This window comes from Crocodylus porosus, unplaced genomic scaffold (genome assembly GCF_001723895.1).
Source record: "Crocodylus porosus isolate Cpor-Errol unplaced genomic scaffold, CroPor_comp1, whole genome shotgun sequence".
Lineage (NCBI taxonomy): Eukaryota > Metazoa > Chordata > Crocodylia > Crocodylidae > Crocodylus > Crocodylus porosus.
Window position 1 is genome coordinate 1,343,630 of NW_017728942.1, and position 20,073 is coordinate 1,363,702.

Sequence of the window (20,073 nt, forward strand, 5' to 3'; positions counted from 1 at the left end):
ACTTCCTGAACCTATGTTCTAACGATTAATACTGAAGATGAACAAAATGCTGTTGAGTACTCCCTTCCTTTCTTTCAATGTAAAATCCCACACAGCACGTGCTACTCTACACAACAGGCGTTCTCTAACTTCACTTAACTCTTGTACAAGACAGGCAAGTCCAAAAGCCATTTCAGATCTTTAATATGTAAAACACTGTCTGGTCAGTATTTTGGGCTTGCACTTCCAAGTGGGCAGTTCTCTCCTTTGGCCATATCTAATTTGTAGCTACAATTACAATAATTGTTTGTGTGTGTTATTGCCAAGATTAGCTATCCGGGGCCTCTGTCTGCACACACAATTACGGTGATTGCTCTTGGAAACAGTGTGAAGAATAACAAAGATAACTGGGCCTGTTCAAACACATGAAAGACTTTTTTCTTCAGTGTGAAAGCCCAAGTCTTGAGTAAAATTGCTTCACGTGCTTCTACAAATTAAATAAATATAATAATAAATACTTGACTAATTGGTGTGTGCAGCCAGCAAAAGAACGTGATAGTTGGACCAGTTGAGGACACAATATCTAAGTTTTCTCCTCATCCCGAAAGCGGTGGAGAACATTTAATTTGGCTCTGCTTCCAGATCCAAACAAACCAATCTCTACTCACAGTTGCAATCATGACCATCTTTTCTGTCATGCTAACTTTGGACTTCCACTTAAATTATTAACAGTGTTAACACCATGCCTCCTCTGACTCAAAACCAGAGAGAGGGAGAAAGCATGCTCACATGCACTCGCTAACATGTCCTGTCTTAAAAAGGAGGCACTTTCCTGAATCAGGGCAAAAAAGAGAGAGGGAAATAAAGTGAAGACTTTTTGATTAAGCAAAGAAAGAACCTTATAGCATAAAAATTCTGTGCACCCCAGATAAGATTCAACAAGAAATGAACTTGTTAAGAGCAAAGGCTATTTCAAAGAACAAAGCACCTTTGCCTTCAACGGAACAAGCTCGCCTGTGTTTCACAGAACTGTAGTGTCCTGTTGAAAGGATCTAAATTTTTGATGGTTAGGGAAATTTAACAATTAGAGGAATGTGCTTCTGCAGTTCCAGAAGGGTGGTGGTTTCTGATGTCCCCAGTGTATGCTCTACGTGAAGTAATGTCTCACTTACTAATGGTCCTAGACTTCTTAGAAAAAGTATGTTTCTGCTCTCTGATAAGGGAGGACAGGACTACTCTCATTGACTTTTGTGGGCAATGATTGTGTTGATGACTGTCAGGCCAAGAGCAGGCTCACATGAAAGGGAAGCAGTAAATTTGGCTGGCCTGTGGGCAACAATACTGAGAAACCTGCAGGCAACATCATGCTAAAATGGAGATTGTTAATATGGTGAGCTTTTAAATGTCCTGTGGTATTAGCAACGTGGGAGGTGTCTTGTGGGAAATATGCTATGTACAAACTAGTAGTTGGGGACCACTGTGCTAACAGAACCAAAAACACTTTCTCCTCTGATGTCTGAAAGAAGACTGAAAAGGTCAGATTCAAATCAGAAAATAATCTACTCAAAGATAATTAACATGGTTCTTTAAGCAGGAAGAATCCACATCACTTAGTTCGATTTCAAACATATAATACATGTAAACTAATACGTATAGGCTTTTCCTTTGTCTGACAGCATTTCTCTATAGCTTAAAAAATGGCTGTCTTATCCCCAGTTTACTTGGGGAAAGCAAGTAAATGTAGATTTTAATGGTTACCAGTATGTGGCTGAAATTCCTCTCCCTTATATGCAATACAACTCAGTCAAGAGCAAATACAGGCTGTGCCATACTCCATTTGCAAGGCACCCTGTCTATGATATATATTCTACTTGCTCAGAGCCAAAATCTATAACTCGTACTAAGTCTCAGAGGAGGGGGAAGGGGGCAAAGATGTTCTCTGTAGGAACCAGAAGAGAAAGGTATCTCCTTAGCATAGTGAAGGCTGCAAATATGTCCCACAAATGTTGCACCAAACCCTACAAAGGGGAAAAAATAGCTAGTAGCTCTACTGGATCTTGCTTCCCAAATGCTCCAGTCCATTAGGATCTACTGGATGCATCTACATAAGACATCTACTGCAAAGCTGCCTAATTAGCTTCACAGTAAAAGTCCTGGCATTTACACATGGCCCTATGTGTTTGCAGTAAACTAATAAACTCCATAGCAAGGTAGTACTTATAAATACAAATTCAACACTTCTGCGGAGTTTTTTACGGTGCAGTACTGGACGTGTAGACACTGACCTGGCTGACTGGGGCACAAGGGTGCTCCAATGCATGCTGCCTGCTAGCCCCATCCTGAAGCACCCTCCTGCCCCAGCCAGCCCCTCTGCAGCACAATGAGCTAGGCAGGAGCAGCCCTGGGCTGGCAGGCTGAGCCCTGGGGACCCCTGCCAGCTGGGGCTGCTCTGACACAGTTCAACATGCTGCAGTCCTGGGAGCATGTTCAAATGGTGTGCTTGGGAGCAATAAATGCTTGTGAGATAAATGCCAGAGTTTATTGCTGCGCCTTAATTGCACATGTAGACATACCCGTAGAGCTCCAACTTAATACTGCACAGAAGTGGACTCCTTTGTGTGGGCCCCGAACATTTACCTGCACTGTAAGATGGCAGAACCATGCCGTTTTCAGTGCATTCTGGGCTCCTACTTGTTCCCTGAGTAAGGAGATGGGCTCAGCTTGTATGTGTAGAGCACTGCTTTTCAACCTTTTCTCATTTGTGGACTCCTAAAAAATGTTGAATAGAGGTGCAGACCCCTTTGGAAATTTCAAATGGAGTTGCAGCCCCCTTTGAATTATAGGTGTGGGTTTTGACACACTTTTGCTTAATCATGGTCATCTTTTGCAATTCCCTTAGACATAGTCTGGAGAAGTCTGGGGGTCCATGGGCCACAGGTTGAAAACCGCTGGGGTGGAGAAATCCCGCTGGCGACCTGGCTCAGAATTGAGCCTTTCTTTCTAATTCCCAGTAGGATATGGCTTCATGACCTCAATTTGACTAGTGGAGGTGCCTGCTTAAAAAAGGCGTGTGCCAGCAAGAAGTTGGTGCTGGCTATTATACCGTGAAAAGGGATTGTCGCCATCTCCTCATCCCTAACCTCCTCTCTGCCCCTCTGATGTTAGCTTCTGTGAGTTTATCACTGCACATCTGCTGTTCTGATGTTCTGCAGTGTCAGCAGGCAGCCAGTGGGAGGTGAGGTCGGTCTACTTTCATGCAAAACCTACTTAGACTCGGCTTAAAGGGCTTCCTGTTTTCTCTACCCAGGAAATGAGAGGAGCAGATCTTCAATGGAAATTTTTCACAGCCTCTGCTAAAAATAGCAGTGAGGTAAAAGAAGTGGGCATCAACTCTAGCAGGGTCATTTCCTTTATAAAAAGAAGTGGGCTGAGAAGGCAGGCTGATTTATTTATCAACACATTTGTTCATTCAGCCAGTGTATCAAAAACATATTGCATATGCATTTCCTTTTATTTAATGTGATCGCCTTGTATGGAAACATGATTGCCAGAGCTCATTTTGATCTCTAGTCTACCATTCTAGATGAAAATGAGAAGGTAAAATCCTACCCCGTTTAGAAAATGTAATTAAAGCCAGCTCATTAAACGTACTGGAGCAAATTCTTCAGGGGAATTTTTTTATTTACTTTTGAAACCTGAAAGTAAAACATCTGTAATGTGGAGCTTGCAAGCTAATGTTACAGAGACAGGAGACGGGCTGGGATCTTGCCTGTTGGAAAAATGAATGGTTGTAGCTGATGGATGCAAAACTGGTCTGAAGACTGTGGTAAAGTAGTTGAAATACTGGGTTAGTCAGCTTTACTTTTTCTCCTGCCTGATGCAGTCAGTATTGCTGCAGTTTGATAGTGGGTTTTGTGGGCTAAGATAATAAAAATAGATGGTCAGTTGACATTAAAGAACAATGGAAATGGCAGAGAGAGAGAATGAAGCAGACACCCTTATGACCCCACTGACTCCAGCTTCTTTCACGCTCTGACTAACTACTGCAGAGCTTGGCTTACTGTTTCTGCTGTGGCAGGTGGGGTAGGAGTTTCCGGAGATGCATAGACCAGACTCTCTTTGCTGTAACGATCTAAATCTTATAACTGTCTGACTTGGTTGATGAGGCTGCTTCCTTCTTGCTATACAGCGGAGATGTGAGAAGGATTTGGGAGGCCATTTTTCATACAGCACCTAGCGCAATGAGAGTCTGGTCTGTGAATGGGGCTCCTAGGCACCTCAACATAAATAAGCAAAGAACAGTGACAAGCGTGGCTCCAGTCTTCCATGCTTGGTGGTATCTCCATTTTAAGCCAAATGAAGTTACTCCCTTTAGTGCACCTTCCTCCATGCTTTGGGAAAGCCTGGATCTGATAGCAGTGCCTTACATCACTGCAGCAAGCTACATGGGGAACAACATATTGGGACTCTTCCAGATTCTGGAGGAAGGGTTCATGCATCCTGATCTTAAATATACATTCTAAGCTCATCTATCCCTCTTTTCTTGGGAGCACAATAACAATGTCTCTCCAGCAGTGAATCCCAGTCTTGCTATTCTCAGTGGAAAAGAAACAAATTCTGTGACTAATAAAATATAATAATCATGTTCAGGCACTGGACATGTGCCTGCTTTGGAGTATGTTTGCACTGTGCATTTTAATAAAAAATGATTGTGAAAACAGGACCAAGCAACTCACAAGGGCACATGCAAACAGTATGAAAATTAAATAATGTAAATGTGCATTTAAATAATGTCTGACATCAGCCAACCAAGGAAGTGCCCGCTTAGGCTAGAGTTCCTACCACAGTTTCTGTGATGCCTCCGTGTATGGAATATAGGAGCCCTAGGATTTGGAGATCCCTGGATTAGTTAACTATACCAGAATGGCTACAACACCATGGGAGGGTGGGAGGTAGGGGATGCCTGTATTTTTTAAGTTTTGCAACTTAGAATCAGGCCCAACTCTTCCACAATATTTAAGCACCTACTTTTGGGGTTGAAAAATTGACTTTATTCATTTGCACTACATTTAGACAGTGTGTTTAGTTACACGTGTTAATCCCATCATGAAAAGAGACATGCTGGTACCTTGTCTCCAGTGCAAATATGTATGACTGCATGGCTGAAAGGTGCAGAAGAGAATGGACACTGTCGTAAAGCTTAGGTATCAGCAGTACCTTTACCAGATTGTCCAATCTCTCCTGTATCGTCCAGCTAGAGTCATAATATTTGCAGTGGAGACAAAATATCAGCCTATCTCCTTACTCTGAATCATAAATGGAGATTTAGACAGGCATCTAAATGCCTTCAAAATCAGGCCCGCAACAGAAAAAAATCCACATTTGCATGTGTGGAGAAACATCTGAGCCCACAAAGGGAGACTGGCGCTTTGCAATTAGATATCTAGTCAGCACATGCAAATGAGGCTGTTTCGTGTATGAACAGTGAACAACATTTTCCAGGATGGCTTCCATTTTGCAAGTGCAGTTTGCACCAAGAATGGTGTGCCTGACTGGGGCAGCAAGCACAATTGAGAGTGGTATACCTGTGACTTGACTTACAACATAGATTGTTAATAGTCCAAATTCTTTGACTTGCACATGCATAAGATGCATCACAGGTAACAGAAATTTTTTAAAAAAGGCGGTTTTCTATACTTTTTCATGGTCTTTTTAAAATTTTGTCTTGATTGTGTTTTGGATATTGTTGCATATTGTTTACTTCTTGTTTTTGTGGTAACGTATAAAGAAACTATAAAGGTCATTAAAGTGCTATTGGTTTACTTTAGATCTTATATACTTGAACTTCATAAATATACTAAGCCAAATGTAGAGCTGTGCGTGTGATCAGTGTGAGCAATGGGAAGTATTAATGGATAGTGCATGAAATGTTCCTTGTTTAATGAGGATTTCTTCTCCCTCCCCTCCACAATCACTAACCCAGTGGAGCCACTTCGGCATGGCTGGGTGGGAAGCAAGGTGGCACTTATTGCAATGTCACATCACTTGCACAGCCCCCATCTGGAAAGGGGATGGGAACTTTCATATTTACTGGATTGGTCCAGTGGTCCCAAGCACCTAATATTAGTGGACTGAATACTAGCCATAGTGGGGGCTGGGCTTTTTCGAGGGATGGAATGTTTCCTGCATCCCTATAAAAGCTCATTTATTTCTATCCATCACAATGTCATTGTGCAGATCTGGAAATCATGGATCCATAACTCATTGGAAGGGCTGGTATTTAGCGTATTTGCCCAAATCTCTGGTATCTGGAGTCTATCACGGGGACTTTCTGTGTGACCTTGGGCAGGCTGCATAACCTCTTCTTATTCAGTTACTCATCTGCCCAGTGGGGTTGACCATTTTGACCTTTCTTGCAGGGGTGCTGAGGAAGATGAATTCACTATTTGTTTGACCTTAACAGAGCCCAAATCTGTATGGGACACAATTCAGGGTCATTAGCAATGATTTTTTTGAAAATCTTCTTTGAGGTGTGCATGGTGCTTTAAGAACACCCAAGTCTATTTTATACAGGAGGGATCAGAGACTCAGCTGGTTCAAATTGTTGTAGCTCTACAGAAATCACTGGAGCTAAGACAAATTATGCCAGCAAGAAGATCTGCTGCCACGTGAGAGAAAGTCTCCAGAACTGAATGTTCTCCTGTTTGAATGTTCTCTTTTTAAATCGGTACTAAAAGCTTGTGTGTGAATTTCTGGCAAAGCAACTATCTGCAAGACCAGTCAGAACAATGCTCCTGGACATTTGCAACACCTCTGACTTGCAAAACTCTCATCAGCCCAGCTTCTATACTAAAAACAGCTCTCTATAAATGAGTACATAAATCCCAGGGAAAAATAAGGGTTTAATGATGGAAGACACATTGCCTAACCCATAGCAATAGGGAAGTCAGCGGGAACTGCAGTTCTTGTGTACATAGTTTAGCCTAGCCAGTTAAAAATAGCAGATGCCAATTGCTGTTTTTAAAGGATATTTGATAGCATTTTTACTAGGAATATGGTAACTGACAAAAGTAAAAATATTACTTTGGCTCACTTTGAGGCCGAGGATGCAAAATCTTGAGTCTATGCACATGACAGAGTCATAATTTCTAAGTGAATATAAATTAAGTCTCTACACTGTGTCCTCCTTGATAAACAAATTTAAATGAAAACTCTGAGAATTACACAAATGGGTCTAATTTTGCAGCTTTTGCTCAAACCATGCTCATAAAGAGGCCAAATTTGGACGTGATGCGACTCTCCTCATTTAGGGCTTTGTCTAGTGAAATCAAGGGAAAGATTCCTTTTAGCTTTAGCTGGCATTGAGTCAGGTGCTTGTAAATAAGGAGTAAGTCTAGTGAAGTCAGTGTGCACACACTACTAATTTCTGGTCCAACGGGAGTCCTGCCAGACTTAAAGGCTGCAGGATCTCACTTATAAGTCTTGTTAGAGACGCTAAATCTGTAGTACCGAGTAAATTCTCCCATCTGTACTGTTCTGCCAATTAGAAATCCTGCATAGCCAATGTTGTTCCATGGATGCGAAAAGGAGTTTCGCATCTGAAGATGTGACATATGCATCAGGGAAATGAGTGCATACAAGGGCCCTGCAGCAAGGAGTGGGAAAGTAAATTTTACTCTGCATCCATGAAGCAATGCATCTGCTGAGAAAACATGCTTGAATAAACAGGCAAACTCCAGGCTCTAACGACGTAAGACAACTACCAAATGCACATGTCAATATTCTTTAACACAGCATGCACAACCAAAGCTGCTTCCCTGCCCACCGAGCCCCAGATATTTCAGACATATCTACAAGATATAGATATATAAAATGGAAGTAAAAGGAATAATGATAATAAAAAAAGATTTAAAAGCCTTTAAGCCAAATAAAAAGTGGTATGATCTTTCAAAAAAATCGTTTTAATTAAAAAAATAAAGGTTAAGAAAACACACAGCTGGAGAAAAGGCAGAAAAATACTAATTACCTTTTATTTTGATTGCTTGGATCAAAGATCACAGTCATTCTGTTTCATATAATGTTTTGTATCCAGCTAAGGTGTGTATCTATCAGCTCTGAAAAAGATTTGCAAAACCATTTTTGAGAAAAAAAAAGTAACATTCGACCTCTACTACAAAGGCAAATGTTACAGTCATTGGCTACTCTTGTATTTTGTGTCTTAGTTTATTCAATGGACATTTCAGCATATACAGTACATAAGGCAGAACTTAACCGCTGACCTTTTTATTTGCTCAGATCCAGCACTTTATTTTACTTTTTTCCGCTTTTCCTAACTGATATGATCTAAAAAGTAATATTCAAACTTCTTAACCAGCATAATCTTTTATCACAAACTGTGCAGAAGTGCTGATAATTTGATCTGAGGTTTCAGAGGCACAGGAGTTTCATGTGTCTTGCAAATCAGGTCAAAGACTAGTCACTGCCTTTTACAGAATTCCATGTAATTATCATCCTAATGGCCCAGTAAGACATGATACATTTATGCCAGATCAGAAGTCAGTCTCTTTTCCCCACAGAACTAGCCACAGTGGCTATGTAAATTAGCTTTTGCATTACTTCTGAAGAACAGGAAAGAAATCGGAAAATAAATTCTAGAAGTTAGTCTCAGCTTGAACTGCAAAAGGGGTAACATTTTTTTCTTGTAAAATGGCAGTACTTTAAATTCCGTTTCTTTACTTTTTTCTATCACCACTCTCCACATTTCCTTTAGATTCATCACAAAAGCACTTGGCTCCTGTCTAAACACAGTATGGAGCTTTGAAAAATCTTGACAATATTTAAAGAATAAAAAATGTCCCTTGCAGGCTAATATAATTTTGAAACCAAAATTCAGAAATGTCTTTGCTGTTGGACTTCTGCTGACTATATATAGAAAGGAAATATTTTATTTGGCTCCCTAACATAGCATAGCCACGTATTATGCACTTGGACCTGCTATCCATGACATACTTTATGCCCTATCTCCTGGAAAACGAGCCTTTCCATAAGCAAGCAGAACAACTCCATCCCTAAGGTGCAGGCTTAAAAGTATCACACACAGGAAGACAAGTCCCAGCAAACTGTAACTTGTTTTTTTTCTTTTAGTATTGTAATTAAAAGCCTGAAAGATATACTCCAGATGCTAAGAAATCCCCAGACTCCTGCTTATGCTTCATTTAATAACCCTAGGGCACGTCTACACGTTGCCCTATGGAAACCTTGTTGTTGTGCTGTGCTTCAGTACTTCCTTTTGGACTACTAAAGCACAGCACAGTAAACACCCATACCGTGCCATACACACGTCACACGGTTATTTTTAGCAGCTATCATGCCATAGCGGCACACTACAGAGCAGCGTCACTATGGCGAAGTAGCTTCTGGTCACATCTAGATAGCTGTGGACGCTACATTGCTGTAGCACATCACTACGGTGACATGGCATCATGTGTAGACGTGCCCCTAATGTATGAATCTGTCACAAAATTCAACACTTTACTAGAACGAATGGGCTTGGATGCATCTTAGGACCTTGCTAACACTTGTGTATTTCCTTACTGTCATATGATATCTCCCATGGCAAGCCAGCCTATTAATTACATTTAATTAAGGCAAACAAATAGTAATCACATTTAATTAAGCCAAATAAATGGTATTTCATACACTGTCTGACAGCTTATATGCACTCAAATCCCCATCCATTCATCAACATCATTCCAAGAATCTAATGCCGTCATCTAGATCTAGTGGAAAAGAGAATTTAAATTCAGTCAGATTTACACTTCTGACTGAAGCCCAAAATCAATATCAGAACTCCATTTAGCCTCTGAATACCTTCTAGTTATTGTCATTCAATGATGCAACTCACAGACCAAGAAAAGAGAGAGAGAGAGAGAGAGAGAGAGAGAGAGAGAAATAATTGAGGATTATACTACTTTACTTAGAATCTTTAACAGGAAGCTGGGTGTGAGTGTAACAAAATGGGGAGGGGGGGAAGTCAAGCATATCTCTGCTCTCTTCTAAACCAAAATATCTTATATGCACAATGTGACACCAGCATCAAGAGAAAATTCAAGATGGATCAGGAATCTACTTATGCCGCAGACTGTTATTACCCTGCTAATCCAAGCATGACCCTAGAACTATTAGTCTGCATCCAAAAAAGAGACTAGGCCTTATTCTTTTATTTTAAAAGTAGCCTTAATTATCTAAGGCTACTTTTAAAATACAAGAATTAAAAAGGAGCTTATCTTTCCTCCTAAGTTTTATGACTTGGCCCATGTCACCAAGACTTCATTTTCCAAAGTGGTCACTGAGGCACAGTGATGATGCAAATAGGCACTTGAGGTGCGAATGGAGGTGAGCTCCCCATTGTAACTCACAGCGCTTTGCAGGAAGTGCTATGAATTACAGTGATCCTCTGGACCCAACAGACATTTGCTACCCCTGCCCAGCCCCGGCTCTGTCTTCAGGATGGGAGTAGGGGAAGGGAACGGAGGCAGTCTGGCCTGGGTTTTTCAGCGAGTTCTGGAGGGTGGGGTGTGTGGATTGCAGCCCCCCACCTCGAGGTGCAACCTGAGCTGCGTCACCCAGCCCTGCCCTCAGCACACACAGACAGACATTAATGAATATGGTCTGTTTTCATCTGAACCCTTGTGCAGTGATGGTTCAGATTGTCACAGGATGAGGCCCTTTTAATGAGCTCTGCAGCTGTGCACTTGTGTTTGGTCACAGCTGTAGAGCACATTCAGGAGCCAGATCAGGTGAAAATTGTCACTTCTGTCTGGGCCTTTGGTATCTAAGTAGGTTAGATATAGGTTATTACAACACTGCATATGTCCACCTAAAACATGTCAAGCAACTCCCATAGCCTTCAGCTAAATTGTGAGCTCTTGGTACTTCAGTGCTACATATGTATACCCGAGCACCCAAAAATTGAGGAAACCCAGGTCAGAGAATGCTTTTGAAAACTTACCCTGAAAACCTGTGTGCCTCTGTTTACTCAATCCCTCAGACAAAATGTGTTACTCAGAAGCACAGAATAGTGCCATAAGCAACAAGCCATCTGGGCAGAAACACATTTCCTGAAGGTATTTTCTTCTTAAAGGCCCAAAGAAAATGGAACGCTTACAAAGAAAGGAAAACAGAGAACTTTTGCAGAGTGTAGCCAATTTGAAACCCGTGTCGCTCCTTCTCCCCAGCCCTGTCTGCCCCCAACTCCATTCCTACCACTGTTGGTAGAGTTCCTGGATTCCCTTTCCCCATCGCCATGCTTTGCTTCAGCCTGTTCCACTATTCCACTAATAGTTACAGCCTTGTAAATCAGTAATGAGTCGCACCTAAGTCTGTAAGGGATTAGTTAAAAAGTCATTACATCTCTGTGGCCGGAGGAGGTTCACACAGTTAATCAGTTAAGAAGAGTACTGGGTGTTAACTGATTGCTTAGTTCCCGAAGTCAGTTTACCGAGGTCCCACAATAAGGGAACTGATCTCCAGAGTACAAACAGCAAAGGTGGGGGGAGGGAGTCTTATATATAACCGTGAAGGCTTCGATGGGGGAAATGTATCAGTGTCACGTAAAGATGAGGCAGATACGACATTTCTAAAGATCGTAAAGGGTTATTTATGATGGTTTTAGTTATTTAAAAGTTTTTCCTGTTGTAAGTTGAGTCCACTGAGATCAATGCTTTGAGGATGCTAGGATACTTCTCCACAAACCATACTGCAGGTGCTGCAGTAGTTATAGAAAACACACACACTTGTCTTTCTCATCTTAGGTCATTTTGTATGGAATGTCAAGAGAAGGTTGATTTGTAACAGCACGGCCATTTTTGTTTCAGAAGTGTGATTTCCTGTTTGCTTGATGGATTGCAGTATTTTATCACTGGTTTTTTGTCAGGAGATTCTAAGATAGGCACAGGTTCTGCCTACATGTTGAACTGGAGGAAGAATTTACGTCACTTGGTAATCAGGAAAGCGTGCCAGGCAAAGGTTTCATGTACTTTCCCTTCTTTCCTGCACACTGTTAGGCATTAACAGAGCAATGCTGGAGGCCTCTGGAACTCATCCGGAGGCTCTACCGCGCTGATATCCAGAAGACTGGTTTGGGGAGTGAAACTGGCTTCCGGCCAGTGCGTGATGGGGAAGCTGACCCCGCCAGGAACGTTACTCTGAATGTCTTTCCTAGCACCCTTCTTCTGAGTGGTCCGCAACTTTTCATGTACTTAAGCTTGAATAGATCAAAGAATCTTATTATGGTACCTAGGATTATCACTGGTTTTCCATTTCATGTGCCAGTGGCGTAAAGGAACTAACTCAGTGAGTAATGGCAAAACTGTCAGACCTCACAAAATAGGGGCAAAGGTTATTGATTATATTGACCTCATAAATTAGACATCATGCAAAGAATGAAGAGCTTAGATATCCTGTTTATCTACTGGTTAGGTGCTTGTGTGATTAGTCTCAATACAAGTACGAATGAGGGCACTGAAAAATGAATTGAAAGTTTAAACTGTTACCTCCAGAAGCATACCTTGAAAATGGACAACTAGTTGGAATAAGGCATGGTGTAGACTTCCAGCACATTGTGGATTTGATCTGCACTAGTTTTCCGTAACAAAGTCTTTTTTTAACTTATTTTATTTCTGCTTGCGTATATTTAGATATGTGTTTCTTTCTGCAGTAGTTTGATGCCAGATAGTTTTGGCTGAAATTGTAAGGGGAGGACATGTGCTTGAGTCATGCAGCTGGCTCTCTCCGGATGAGAGTTAGTAAGTTATTAAGAAGAGATTAAGTTGGTGTTTAGTTTTAGTTAACATGTGATGAGACCGAGTGAAGTCAAAGCTTGTATACTGAATATTCCTTAAGCCAGATTGGTTGGCTCAACCAATATGGAAATGTTTCATCAACCAGACTGAGGCTGAAGAAGGGATGTAAGTACAAGGCAGGAGTCTCCACTTTGTCACTTCTATAACAGATGTTACTCCTATTTTTAAACTTATGCAACCTATCACTGGAGTAATGGTGTACTGTCTCATGTTCATGCTTGTCTTCGAGTGGATGTTTAGAGCCCTTCAAACTTGCTAAATACTTGCTGAGATAAGCTGTCTGGTTCAGTATGAACAAAGCTGTTTTAGATGCAATATATTAAAAACAAGAAGTTTAGCTATGACTTGTTCCTATGATAATTCACACCTCCTGTATTAAATGCTAAGACAAGTCACAGTAGTTACCACAATGCCTCTAAAATAGCACCAATAGGCAGGAAAAGACGACAAATACAACCACTATTTTTCTCCTGTCATTCTGCAGTTTTACTGCAGTCCTGGACTTCACCTATTTGCTAGGAAACAATATGAGTCACGCATATAAGGTGTTTTAATTTGAGAGGCAGAAATGACTGGAGAGAGTCCCTTTTTTGATGTAGGCATCAGAGGACTGCTTGCAACCTATTCATCCTGTATGTCATAAATAAGCCCATGGAGGCCTGTGGAGTTTCTCATTGGTCCTCTGGCAAATTAAAATTCTCCAGCACCTTTGAAATAGTGTCATGCTGGCTTTAGGGTAGTACGGTACAAGGAGCTGTCCCATGGTGAGACAAGATGTGCAGTCACATATAAACGTTTCTGTCAGTTTGTATCCAGAAGATATGCAATGAGCCTTCTGCTAGCAAGCTCTCGGTTTTCACACGCAGTCTCAGTAGCAGCACGTGCAAATAAGGCATATATATATGTTCTGCCTGTGCAGGTGCACAGCAAGGCTGGAGTTTTCAAAGGAGTCTGTGGGACTGAGTGTCCAGTTCCTACTGACAATTTGTGAGCATTGGAAACCTTGGGACCCTTTGGGAATCTCAACCCTTACATATATGTAATGCTCCTGTTTGAACCTCAACACCTCCAGAAGCTGCAGGGTTTGAGTGCCATTAACATTAGGAAGCAGTTCCATTAGGAAGCAGTGACATAATGGAACATTGTCATGATGTTACCATGTACAATGTCTCCGTCGTTTGGCTTGCCTTTTGCTTTGGGTTATAAGGTCTTCGGGTCAGGGACTGTCTGCCTTTTTTTTTTTTTCCTGCAATGTCTATGCAGAGCCAAACATAATGGGGTCCTGGTCCATGATCATTGTATCTAGAAGCCTCAGGGATACAAATGATAATGTATGCCAAATGCAGGGATGAAAGGAGGATGTCCAAAGGATGTGCTAAGTGTAAACCCATAAAGTGACACTGTTACTGTGAAGGAAAAAACAAAGACTACAGGAAACCAACTCCATAACTGTATTTGCATCTTGTCTAAATAAGGGCAGAAACCTCTTACCAGCAATTAGTCTGAGATTATAAGAAAAACTCAAATCTGTTGCCCAAAGAGCCAAAACTTTCAGTATGAATCTATGACAGTGATAACACTTTTGTTCTAAGCGGGAGGGGAAGGATGCCAATTACCAGAAACCGCACCAGGCTTTTTAGTGTGCAGTCAATGTTAGATCATTTCATTTTCTGCTAACAAGTGGGCAAGCCGGCCCAAAGTTAATGAGGTTGGGCAATTCCCAACCTAATAATAGTAGCAGTAACTTAAAACAAATTGGCCCCCAACTATGTAAAAACTGGGCTCTGATGCTCTGGAGACATCTCCTCAACATTGCATGCCAAGATTTTTGGAACCACTAAAAAGAAGACTATTCCAGAGAATCCATCCCAGATTTTAATGAGGCAGTCCAGATTTTCAGCTAAAAAGTCTCTGTGCTATGTGTATAGCGAGACAGGTCTAGTAAAGCTGTTCTCATTATAGAACCTCAAGAGCACAAGTTACAAAGCTGCAAGTAACTGGCAGGACATCTTTAATTGTTCCCAAGTCCTGGTCTGCTGTATGACAGCGTACAGCTCTGGCCACTTACATACATGGCAGCTCATGAGCTTTCATTTTGTAACTCATATTAAATCTATTAAGAGTATGGCTTGTCGACACTGCCTTGTGCCATGTGGATGTATCCTTGGTGTTTTCTGTTGTTGCTTGTCCATTGCTATGCCTTCTGAGTGAGTGCCAGCTAAACAACTGCAGGGCTGGAACCACGCAGTGATAAAACACCCTCTTCTCTGAAGTAAAGCTAAAACTTGCTTATGTCTAGTATGATCTCACTGGACAAGAGAATGTGTGCAAAGCCAACTGGCAGACTGCTTAGCCAGAGTGTGGTTCAGCTAGGGAATACTGTTTGACTCTTAAATTTGGGGAACTAGCTGAAGACAGAGCTGTCAGAACATGTTCATAGCAAAACCTGGGATCATGCCAAGGTCACCTTTACACAGATTCACAGATGTTTAGGGCTGGAAGGGACTTCGTGAGATCACTGGGTCCAGCCCCACCCCCCAAGTCTGGACAGGACAGACCTTTGCACCATGCCCTCAAAGGACAGCCAGACTTCTTTCCAGACCCACAAGCCTGAATTTCTTTTTGATCAATTCCAGAGGGACAAACACACTCACTTCATCAAAATATTAATAACGTTGAATCTCTTTACTCTTTTCCACTGATATAATGAATAAGTCACCATAAATAATGGTTTTGCATTGGTAAAGAAATCTTTCTGGTCTTACAAACTGATACTCTGAAGTAACAGAAATTCATGCCTTTTTGTATAATCCACAAGACTGACCCTTTGGGATTACGTGTACTCTTGACTTCTATAAACATACTTCCAATGCACAGAGAAGGACACCTTTTTGCAAAAAAAAAAAAAATTGGCCATTAGCTAATTGGCCCATATAGTATGCAACAGTATCACATAATCAAGAGACTACATCAACAAATATAATGATTTGCAATATTTCTGTTTGCACAGGCACCTGTAGTAACTTGCGTGATGCTGCAAATAGTTGAGTGCCTTCTGCAAAGCATTGAGGACCTTTTTTTTTAAGGTTACTTAAGGGACCTGTGAAATCAGTGGCACTAGGCACCTAAATACCTTTCACAATGTGGGTTAGGGAGAGATGAGAGGGTTCACCACTTGTCTGGTTCAAGTTCTTCATGAATTTTTAAAACTTGACCAATACTATATCCATTGTTGTGTTTCAGAGAAACACATTTCAATAAAAAACAGTGGAAATACTACTCCAAAAATTCTTGAGCCATGAGACAACAGGTAGAAGTGTGAAGGGTTGAGTGATACTTCCAAGTACAGGTGCACAGACCTGACTAACCGGCTGTGAGGCAACGTTGCCTTCTGTTCTCAGTGTGACATCATTGCAGTGAAGGATCTCAGCACTGGAACGTGACGGCACAGTTGTCACTGTGGCAAGCTGTTGTTCACAATAGAAGATCTGAACCAACTGTGATGTTTAGGACTGAGCTACAATGGTCAGTGTGCTTTGCCCAGGGGTAACTGCAGAAGGAAAGCACCCCGAGCCAGCTACGATGGGGAGGAAACCCACATTAAAAATGGGACAGCTGCACATTCTCACTACCCCACCCTGAATATTCATGAGATTACAGTGGCGTGGCTGTGGACTGTACCACACACTCAAGGTATCTGTCACCAGGCTGAAACGGTAAAGTACTGCATGCATTCCTCGGATCTACTTGTACCCAGGAATAACCAGGCTCTGGGCTGGAATCACCTGCCTTGTCATGCACTAGTTAAGTCCGGCAGCAAGAGAGAAGGAAGATGCCCAGTATTTGACAGAGTGTTCAAGAAGGACAGCAAGGTAAATTTAAAAAACATAAAAACAAAGGGTATTTGCTGCTGGGAAAGATGCCAAACTGCCAGGCCCTGAAACTTTCTCCTCATTCAGCACTTATACGCATCTCGCATTTAACTCCCACTGACTGCAGGATAAGCAGGCCCTTAAGCTCATGCTTGAATAAAGAATAATTTAAGCAGGTGCTTAAATGCATTGCTGAAATGGAGGTTAAGTGTGTAAAAAGGAGATAGAAGCAATGGAAGCTTTTCTCACATTGTGCAGCTCTTCCGCCTCATCAGTAACCTGGCAGGAATTTCAATTTACTGCGCTGCGAGAGTGAGACAACAGTTCAGTCTGTGGCCACGTTCGGGCTGTCTCCACAATGTCAGTAAGAAAGCCAGAGCTTACCAGATGCTTTATTTCCACTGGTAGAGGTAGGGCCTCCTAACTACCATGTATTCACAAGTGTACTAGGGTGCTGTCTGCCCCCCCTGCCACTGCTTTCCCCACTGCACTGCTGTGAGGGCAGGGGGGAGGAAGCAGAGAGACGGGGACAAATTTAAGATGACCCTTCAATAATTAAATGCTATACATGGAAAATTATAACAAATATATACATCTCCCATGTACAGAATCGAATTATTGGGGGATCATCTTAAATTCAGAGTTGTCTTAGATATGCGTAAATATGGTAACAGTTTCCTGGGAATCTATGATGTGAATCACATTTTTTCCCCCTAACTGTATGATCATCTGAAGGGGCAGTCAGTTCTGAACTGATCACCTACGCATGGAAGGCTCCACGTGGCATCAACACCAGTTTTTGAAGCTATCGGTCTCTGTCCGTTTCCTTTTAAATAAGACGACTATTTTCCTATCCAGAGTGCCAGTATAAGCTTTTCTTGCTGGATGTGTTGCTCCACCTGTAAGTGGTAGATTGTGGCGCACTCCAGGCTGTTTTTGTAGTGCCACCCACTGTCCTTAGCGCTGCAATCTGGTTTGTCGCTGTGTGGGGGTGCACCAGAAAGGGGCCAGGGAGTAATTTGAGAAAATCGTGATTTTTTTTTTAATGTTTTAAAATGTCATCTGCATCCAGCTGTTGATATTTTGGAAATCTGCTGGGCTTTGTTTTCCTTCAAGGGTTCAGCATGACTGATGCTCCAGCTGCAAATTCCTAGGCAAGGCAATGGCCCACTTAAAGCAATAGCATGTGAAAACCTGTATCCTGGCTAGCTCCATTGTCTCACAGACTCCCTCCACAGAATTTAAATAGAGACGGGGCTTGATTTTCATAGCAAATAAACTCAGACAATGTATATGTGAACAGAGAAGCAGAAATTATAGTGAATAAAAGCATCCTTGCCTTTCCTGAGTAGGCAGTAAAGGGAAAGCTACTCTGCGTTTCATTTTTAAATATAATTTCTTAATCAAATACTATGGCCAGCTTTGTTAACTGTGCAAAGTCAGAAGTAGAGGGTACCAGGAAAGAACTCCATGACATCCATTATGCCAAAGGATTATCTCCCAAGACAAGTGATATAAATCTCTTTGCTTTGGACTTTATAAACAGCACCAGATAATAAAATGTACTCTCTGATAGGAACAAAACCAAACACTGGAGCCTACAGGATGGACAGACATCCATTCTAAGTGATATAGGTGACCATCAACAGCTGGGGAGATGACACTCTACTTTCAAGTATAATTTTCAGAAAAGATAAAAAATTAGGTAAAGGAAACTCAAGCTAGAATGTGTTCACTCACTCCCCTGATCATAAAACTTAGATGGGATACACAAACTGAATGATTTGGTGAAGGGTACATTGCAACCCCAAACATTAGCTTCTTTTATTGGCAAGGCCCGTGCTTCATTGCATGCATGGACATTGCAAGCACTACCAGAATGCTTGCGAAAGGGAAAGGCACTGTGGCGCAGCAGAGACAAGTGCTTGCAGAGACAAATGACATCCAGGGCCCAGGCCACGGAAAATATATTTTGGGTAATCAGGATAGCATAAGAGTGAGGTTGTAGCCATGATGGTCCAGAAATTATGTGAAAGGAAAGGATTTCTCAGGGTGATATCTTTTACTGGACCAACTATATAGCTGTGGTAAGGCTAGACAAGCTTTTGAATGCATGACATTTTTCCTAACCTTATCCCAGCTACCTTATTGGTCCAATGAAATATATCATCACCCTAAGAAATCCTTGCCTCCGGGTAGTTAAGCAAATTAAGGGACAAGAAATAAAAGATTTCATTCCTTATATGATTCCCCCATCTAATGGCTGAACTCACAAGGCCAAATTTTGGCAGTACATTTTGTCTCTTTCTTGCACAGTTAATGAATGTGATTGCATTCACAAGTAACCTTTTCCTGAATTGAAATATTAATGCAAACAGTGATGGCAGGTGGTTTGATTGTATTATTGGCACATGTATGCGTGCCATGTATACAGCAGTGAAGCAAGCCTTAAGGATTATATTCCTCAAAAGCCAGGAAAATTTAATCAAAATATCAACTGTGGCAGATGGGAAGCAGAGTTGTGGAAGGTAAGGGAGATGTTCACAGGGAAAAGGGGGTTTTATAGTGGACTCATCTAGGCTTTGTGGTGCAGGGAAAAAGGAAACATATAAGGAAGGTTGGATAAAATTGTTAAGATGTACATCTACTTAGCCAGGCAAGGTCTTCGGTTAGATGTGCTATCTTTTATTAGACCAGCTGAGTAGTTGGGACACAGTTCTTTGCAAGCTTTTGCTGAACAAGTACCCTTCTTCAGGCATAGGGAAACTCTCACTTGGTTTAATAAAAGATACATCTACGCAAAGAACCTTTCCTGCCTATGTCTTTAGACCAACATGGCTACAACCAAAACCCCATCTAATTAGCTAACATCCTACTGTCTGTTCAGGGCCAGGTCTGCAAAGGGTTACAGAAACCAACCCCTATTCTATAAAAGCAATACACAGGGCTGTTTGCATTTTTAAGGACTTGCTTTCAGTCCCTGCTATCATGAATATGTTTTGGCCATGAGTGGCAGAGGAAAGAATGGCCAAGCATCCTGTACCTCACCTCGGCCACCCATAGGAAGAAAAAAGGTAAAATGCTTCCCCCCAAAATATTTTCACAGGACTTGTAATGATTGCTTCCTGCTACATAGCACATCCTGACTGAAGACAAATCAAGTCATTACAGAAATCTAGGGTGCAGGCTGCTTAGAAGAGCCCTAACTCAGTGATGAAAGGATTATTTTAATTTCTCTTTTACCTGGAAATAAAAATAAACTAACCCGCCTCCAAGCTTTATTTAATGGACTGGGGGGGGGGTGAGGGGGGAAGGGGTTGGTAAACCCCTCTGAGAACAGGGACAGTTAAAAAATGCCT

General features: G+C 41.6%; 1 protein-coding gene across 4 annotated transcripts in view; it reads right to left on the reverse strand.

The window, feature by feature from the left end:
• The window catches only part of NFATC2 (nuclear factor of activated T-cells 2), a 125,120-nt gene that overhangs the window by 7,324 nt on the left and 97,723 nt on the right, over positions 1–20,073 (reverse strand). Inside the window, exon 10 of one of the 4 annotated variants that reach the window (XM_019548140.1) lies at positions 8,006–8,093. The exons of the other annotated variants lie outside the window; for them this stretch is intronic. Coding sequence (XP_019403685.1) covers positions 8,050–8,093 — 44 coding nt within the window. The 3' untranslated portion in view covers positions 8,006–8,049. The remainder of the gene's footprint in view (positions 1–8,005; positions 8,094–20,073) is intronic. 4 annotated transcript variants of the gene reach the window in all.